We start from the raw sequence: 8,197 nt of genomic DNA, 5'->3' as shown, positions 1-8,197 counted from the left end.
CCCGTGTAGCTTAATTTCTTTAACATTTCTTCAGCGGCAAGTGGCGAACACCTTGACGTCTTCAGTGGACTTTGAGGCATCTACGTGGATTAAAAAAAAAATAATAAAAAAAATAATCTATATATAAATATATATATATATATATATATATATATATATATATATATATATATATATATATATATATATATATACGTGGATTACATCATTTTGGGGCTCGAAAATAGATGAGGCTCAAAAGTATGTGACGTGGGGATAGATGGAGTGAATCGGAATCGTACAATTGAGGCTTTGATATAAACGGTAAGGCAAAATAAGTATCACTTTGTATACACATTTGACCAAATATTAGAAACATTAACAAAACGTGACTAGTCTGAAACAGTAGCCAAAACACTGCAAACTTCAGGTCCAATACTGGTTCAAATAAATAACCATCAAATAATGTTTGTTTGTTTCATGTTTAACCACAGTCAGACATTGGTCTTAACTTTCTTTTGCGCGGCAGTATAGTTTTAATCAGCTGTCTTACGGACACGACAAGGTAGTATCGTCTTCGTCACTTGAACGAGAATCACGAAATATCGCGATGATTTATTAAGGAAGACAGCTGCGTGTATGATTATACTTGTAAGTGACACCAAGCCATTCCGTCGATAGGGAATATTACACATAGCAATAAAAAGAAATTGCAAAGTGCGCTTTTCAAGAAATATCCACCTTTCTCGCGACAAACATCATCATTGAATTTTGAATAGGTGGTCACAACCCGGGTAGACTAACATCTAGTCTCTGAAATCGGGTAATATAGGCAGATTCTATTTCAGGTTGTAAGCACTGTAGCTGTTATGGCGACCAGCATATCAATTACACCACAAATCAGGGTTACTGACAAATCCTGACAGGTGATGTGAGTGGATAACTTTAGACGCTCGTAATCGTAATTCATACCTAAGATATTTGAATTGCCAACTTCCTTACTTTTTTATTCGACCTTGAAATATGTCTGGCTGGTCATATGTAACACAGAATGAAAGCCCGTTCATCCGGACGGTACTTGTCCTAGTGTAAGCGCCGGATTAATAGATGTCTGGATACATGAATTATGGGTACGTGGTCCTTTTGTGAATACGGACGCCGCAACGATGATCGTCCCGCGACTGGGCTTTTCACTAACAGTATACACTATACACTGTAACCCGTCTAATGGGGTTAGAGTGTATTTGATACGGACAATGTAACTCTTTATCCGACGAACGTTATTGACTAGCTATTCTGAGGTGAATATATATGTATAAAATGTATACACTTTGATTTGAAGACAAAAGCAAATGGAAACAATCTGAAGAGTCATAGAAGGTTTACGACTGCCGCCAGGTTGTGTTATGTTACGTGCACGAAACGTGTCCCATAATATATTCCTGCCAGTGCTGGCCGAACGTAATTTTGGACTGAGATGTGCCTCTCTGCTTTTTTCAATCTCGAATCTGTTGTATGACGTCATAATGACGTCATGTTTGACGTCATTGTCAATGTGAATGTTCACGCCGCTACATTATAAATACCCCTGCTATTGGATCGGTTTGCACATAGTTTTTTTATTCAAGACCCCCCGGGGAGTATACACCTCAAGCTATCTTATATGGAAGACTAGAAGGTTTTCAAAAGTTATTATCTCATCTTGCTGGGGAAAAGTCTCTTGCCTCAGGTAGACACCGTGTTCAGGGTGGGGTAGGCCCGGATCCAAACATGACCCGTGAAGATCCAGGTTAGAATTGGTCTTCAGCAACCCATGCTTGCCGTAAAATGTGTCCATGCTTGTTGTAAAAGGCGACTAACGGGATCGGGCAGTCAGGCTCGCTGACTTGGTTGATGCATGTCATCGCGAAGATCATTATTGAAGACAGATGCATGAGTGCTGATACCGGTTAAGGGGAAAAACGAGCCATTCCGGCGGTAAGGAAGACAAAAAATGCCAAGTGCGTCACCGGACTGCCAATTCTTACCTGCAAATCAAAACTCAATAAAGGTGTTTATCCCTTCTTTGAAATCACATGTGGATTGCGACCTGTGAAGATCCGGGGTAGAATAGGTCTTCTGCAACCTTGCTTGCCGTAAAAGGCAACTATGCTTGTCGTAAGAGGCGACTAACGGGATCAGGTGGTCAGACTCGCTGACTTGATCGATGCATGTCATCGTATTCCTATTGCCTTGGTTGATGCATGTCATCGATCCCAATTGCGTGGATCGATGCTAATGATATCAATCACAGGATTGTGTGGTCCAGACTCGATTATTTACAGACCTCCGTCATATACCTTGAATATTGCTGAGTGCGGCGTTAAACAACTTTCAAGCAAACTAACCCTTCCACCCGGTCACGATTCCGGGTAACTTCGCCTGATTTGTGACCTGTGTGATGTACACGGGACCATGTGCCGAACTGTGTGCCATGTTAAACGCCCTGTCACAAGAAAGTATGCACTTGAAAATTGGATTAGGCAAAAACATTACTAGGTTGAAAACAGTCTAAGACTTCGAAACGATGCAAAAGTATCAAACACATCAATGATACCTGTATCAAATACACCACCATCACATAGCCTTTTCGTGTTTGTTTCATTTTTAGCCACCATCAAACATGGGTGTATACTTTTTTACCCTGCAGTTTAATTACCATTTTGTGACAATGTTGCAAAAGAGTATGCACTGACAAAAGAGTATGCACTGGGTACAATATTGATCCAACATATGAGAAACGTGTATTTTTAAAATAAACACAGATCTACAAAATAAGATATAAGTCTAATCTTGATATAAATCGAAGACAACCCACACAATCTACCAGTCTAGCGTATCAGGTAACCCTTATACCTAATTGAACTTCCTTTGCAATGCGGAAATAAATTTCAGTTTGTTCGGGATCAAATGACGTCACGTTTTGTGACATCGGGATCGCTATCATGACGACACGCCCTGTGAAAATCATTCTAAATTGATTGCTTAGCCCAAATTGGCGTTCTTGTCATTGACGTGCATTATAAAACGCATCGGAGAAGATTTACCGGACAAGGAACCAGGAAAGAAACGATGATTTTGAAGTCAGACTAAAATGCGAGAAATACCAATTTTCTAAATCGGGCTGGGTCATTACGAAGGTGCAACACCCATCCCCAAACATCCTGCATACCACGTATTTCGTGTTGGCTTTCAATTTAAGAACTTAGGAGTCATATCAGCGTATGTAATGTGTCAAGTGAGGGTGTCAAGATTTTCACATAGTATGCATAAGCATGCTCAAAAGCTTTGGGCCAAATATTATATTTATTTGTCTTTGCAAGAAAACAAAGTCGAAAAATGTTTTTCAAAGTTGAAATATTGGTATCCGCGTACCAGATAAACATTTCATGGCATCCATCATACTGCATTGCGCATTCGGGATACCAGACAGACAGACACGTGTATTTTCGTCTCACTCGTAGAATACACTTATAATGTATCAAAAGAAGTATACACATACAATTCTACAACCAGTCGCTAGACGACATACACAGCGCTAAGATATATACATATACACATCATGATATAAAATGGAACGTCGCTTTGCTAAAATATTATGGCAGTTTGGGCGACGCAAGAAATAAAATCAACGTTTGATAAAATCTGTGTAAACTTTTCACAATAGTGAGTGAGTAAGTATGGTTTTACGCCGCTTTTAGCAATATTCCAGCAATATCACGGCGGGGGACACCAGAAATGGGCTTCACACATTGTACCCATGTCGGGAATCGAACCCAGGTCTTCGGCGTGACGAGCGAACGCTTTAACCTCTAGGCTACCCGACCGCCCCCTTTTCACAATAAGAGTAATTCTTAAAATTAGTAAATTTAAAACAACAGCTATTCAGAAGATCAGCCTTCACGTCGTCTTATAAAGGCAGATAAGTAAAACATGGATATCGTCTTCCAAATGGTCTGTACAATTAAAGCAACATCTCTCTTCTGGTGGTATGTTTGTGTAACGTCCAGTCTCTATCTTTAAAGGCGCCACTCCGCATCTGAATTTAGCTGGGGAGCTCCTGTGAGCACGGTTGAGGGGGTAGCTTCTTAGTTTGTTTCTTCCACGGTTTCCTTACTCAAACAATAATTTGTCCCTCCAATTAGACTTATATTCCAACATAAGGCGTTGCACCGTTGCAACAAATAACTTTGTTACAATTTGGGTATTTATGCTTGTTAAATGTCCCAGGTCGATACCATGTAACAGGGATCGGCATCCGACGTGCCAAAGGGTGTTGCCAACCTCTTTAACGCCACTTGTCAGCCCGACCGCCTTCGTGGCCTAGTGGTAGAGCGTCTGCCCGGAGAGCAGAGGGTCAGGGATTCGATCCCCGCTAACGCGTCCTGCCACAAGACGTTAAAAGATGGTAGTTGTTGTTACTTGTCTGGCGCTTGGCATTAAGGGGCTGAAACAAGGACTGCTCGGCTCGGAGTCAGTATACTGTGTCTGAGTGGGGTATTCATGTTGACCTGCGGCAGGGTATCTCAGGTAAAATCTGCGTTAGCCGAGACTGGTACAAGCAGCCACACAACACACGTACATGTACGTGCATGTCAAACTATAGAAAACCACTTATTAGATACTTGTCATTCGACCACAGAACAGGCAACATTTACATGAAGTACAACTTTAACAGATGTGTATTTTTGTACGGAAAGGGCGCCGCAATTGTCTATTTTATACCCCGTTCACATGCACAACATCTACTAACGTAAGTAATTTTACACATGTGTAACTATACATACGTGCGAATATGTAAATCTACAAATCGTTTACATGAAAAGCATCTTAGGCGTACTCTTAGTGCTAAAAGTTTTTATGAATATGACTTAAGAAAATTCTTAGATTTAAGTGTAACTTTTGGTATTTCTTAGAATTTTCTCAGACCTCTTTAGCACTCTAAGAATTTATATGAATACCGTCCCTGCATTACTTTGGACTTTCCCCCAACATCAAGCTGACACGCTGTGTTAGTGGTATAACTGAAAACTATCCAACGCACCCTTAAAACTGTTAAAATCTCACTTAGCGAGATCAGAATCCTACAACACAAATTTATACAGAACACAATCACATGATCAGAAGACTCCCACCACACCCAGACACGGTCAATATCTCCCTACCCCAATCTACACATTACTATATGTCTGCCATGGTGAGGCTTCTCTTACACTTGGCGGTGGGGTAGCCCAGTGGTTAAAGCGTTCGCTCGTCACGCCGAATGCCCGGGTTCGATTCTCTATTGGGTACTCTGTGTTGAGCCCATTTCTGGTGTGTATCGCCGTGACATTGCTGGAATATTGCTAAACGGGGCGTAAAGCGATATTCACTCACTCAATCACTCTCTTCCATGCCATCTTATCAAAACAATCAGATCTTTTTAGAATGAAACATGTGACGCATCTAGATCGTAAACCGGGACAGGATACTTGTACATATAGGTCCCCAAGGTCATATCAAATTTGATTTTATTGGTTAGAATATTTCACGAGTATCCAGTTCTTGTGACAATTCAGAAGAGAGGAAGAATGGGATTACTAATGATTCATTAATTATATTGAGGTATATTTCCTAATCATAGTTTCATGATGATGTTTTCCAATGCAATGACTAGCTGAACATTTTCACTGAATTAACATTGTTCTACATCCATTAATCTTTGGAAAGTCTCTGAAATTATAGGGCCGTAGATTTAGGAGTCTATGCATTATACTTTGAAGCTAATGAGGTAATGATGTTGCCTTCAAGACTTTAATGAGGGCTTAGGTTATCGCTATACAGGCGTGGAAACTTCACAGAAAGGTATCATTTAGAAGGGATCAATGCAGTAAAAATATTCATGGAATTTTCAATAGACCGTCTCGCCGACTGCGAATGTACACAGAAAATTCAGTGACCTATCCCAAAACTATATTCACATGTTAAATCTTTTCAAATTCTGAATTATAAAGAAAGTTTAAACAATTTAACCCTCATAATCACCACAATGAAAAAAAACCAAAACAACTACAGCGTGGAAGAAGATAACGAAAACAAACAAAAATAAGCGAGAAAAAAACATTCCATAAGCATAAGAAAAATCTGCGCAAAAGCACAGTCCATTGTATGAATCCGACCATATCATTAGCGTGTGTTTATGGATCGCCATCAAATAGGAATAATCTCAGGTGAGCGTAGCCATTCAAAGGAATTGTAATGTCCATTCGACATCGAACAACAGGTTTAATGTCAAGATCCTGTTTGAATGGTATGTACATTCGTGACAAGTGAATGTTTGCTAGTGAAGATAAAAAAAACTGACAATGATTCCCTCTCAGTGCATGATTAATACATCCTCTTCAAGCAGTGTAGGTGTTATTGATACCAAGCAAGAGACATTTGAGGCGGTATAATTTATGATAAAGTGTTATCTGATCTATTTCTCAACTGATATGTCTGCGATGTCCCCACCATTGTCCTCTACATCCTGAACCAGATAAACAATAAAAGAATACGATAAAACGCCCCCAGAAACACACATGACACAAATATGAAAACCTCCCCAGATGAAACCCGGAAATGGTGATGCGAATATGACGTAGCTGTTGGAGACGACGTAGTTGTAGCTGCGGCAGTAGGCGATGTCACAAATCTCTTTCACTGTCCCTTCATTTTCCTTACTTCTCCTCGTGACAATGTGGGTGACCCTAAGGTATAAAATAACCTCTTCGCTGTTGGACAGACAAACCTCAACTCGCCTTCAACTGAAACATAAGTTTAAAGTTCCCGAGAAGATTACCCACGTTGCAGAGAACGTTTGTTGATGAACATGGAACTGATGCAATGCTCTGCACTGATGGTCGTCGTCATGATAACGTTCGCTGTGCATGCTACTGCCAGGGCTCACCCAGGCTCGAAGTGTATACAGCCGTCAAACCTTGCACTGATCTTCACCAGCTTAAACAATCTGACTGAAACATCGAGAACACCTGGAAGTCCCTGCGGTTTCCAGACTTGTCCGCTGGACGTCAGCTACAATCCTGATGACCCAGTGTGTGCACGCTCTATCTGCCCTTGGTATTACTCTGTCATTAAGTATGAAGACACCTACTACCCACAGCAGCTTACAGAGGCCAGATGTCGCTGTCGCAACTGTGTCCGTAACAACATCAACATGTGTGAACCTGTGTCCATCAACATCCAAGTTCTAGAAAGAACTGGATGTAAGAATGGAGTCTTCACTTACCAGCCTCGGACAATTCCTCTAGCAGTAGCGTGTACGTGCACCAAGGGTCGTCTCTCCAGAGCATAGGATTGCAACCGGACGTTTGTCATAACGGAAACACTTGCTATCTGGAAACTTCAAAGTAAGCCAATATTTGGCAACTTTAGCCCTTAATTAGTCCTTGACATATATTTGGCAATTGTAGACCTTGATTAGTCCTTGACATATATTTGGCAATTGTAGCCCTTGATAGTCCTAGAAATGTTGTGATGTATTTTCATATTTCTATGAAAGAATATATATGTTTACACTTATGGAAATATGATATTGTTATGCAGCAATGTTAAGCAACAAGTCAGTTACACGTATGTGTTGTATCACATGTACAGTCTGTATGTTGACATCTCGATAGCCCGCAATTGTTCATACCGTGTGCAATTCCCCACTAGGTCCGCCTTTAATACCTACTGATAATCATGTTTGTTGTATTTTCCATATTCGAATATAGAGCACTGTTTATGTGTATCAAATATGTGTTGAGTACATCAATACGTGTATATGTATGTAACGTTTTGTATGTAACCCTCAATCTGAACAAATGAAAAATAAATTGTTATTGCTGTAATTATTTCATGTGTGAATTGTTAAATCCTTACGAAAGCCTAATGGTGACACTTTAGAAGCAACTTTTACATCGAAATTTCTCGTTATTTCAACTATTTTCTCGAAATTTCGGGTTCTTTCTCGTTACTTCGATTCTTTTCTCGTTACTTTGATTAACTATCGTTATTTCGAGTTTATTTAAAAAACTATGCAAGAAATATCTATTTTGCTTGCGATAAACACCATCATTGAGTTTTGATTTGCAGGTAAGAATTGGCAGTCCGGTGACGCACTTGGCAGTTTTTGTCTTCCTTACCGCCGGAATGGCTC

At 40.2% G+C, this 8,197-nt stretch overlaps 1 protein-coding gene across 1 annotated transcript; it reads left to right on the top strand.

Moving 5' to 3' along the window:
• The first annotated feature begins 6,868 nt into the window (after positions 1–6,868).
• LOC139454954 (interleukin 17-like protein) lies at positions 6,869–7,351 on the top strand. The gene has a single exon (XM_071236551.1). It carries the CDS (start codon positions 6,869–6,871, stop codon positions 7,349–7,351), a length of 483 nt encoding a protein of 160 aa, XP_071092652.1.
• The last annotated feature ends 846 nt before the right edge of the window (positions 7,352–8,197 follow it).

The sequence above is a fragment of the Haliotis cracherodii genome, unplaced genomic scaffold, assembly GCF_022045235.1.
Source record: "Haliotis cracherodii isolate W230 unplaced genomic scaffold, xgHalCrac1.p SCAF_11, whole genome shotgun sequence".
NCBI classification, from domain to species: Eukaryota; Metazoa; Mollusca; class Gastropoda; order Lepetellida; family Haliotidae; genus Haliotis; species Haliotis cracherodii.
This window is presented reverse-complemented; position numbering and strand designations above follow the sequence as displayed.

Bases quoted from the DNA above. Each gene is read 5' to 3' on its own strand.
- LOC139454954 (XM_071236551.1), top strand. From the start codon at position 6,869: ATGGAACTGATGCAATGCTCTGCACTGATGGTCGTCGTCATGATAACG.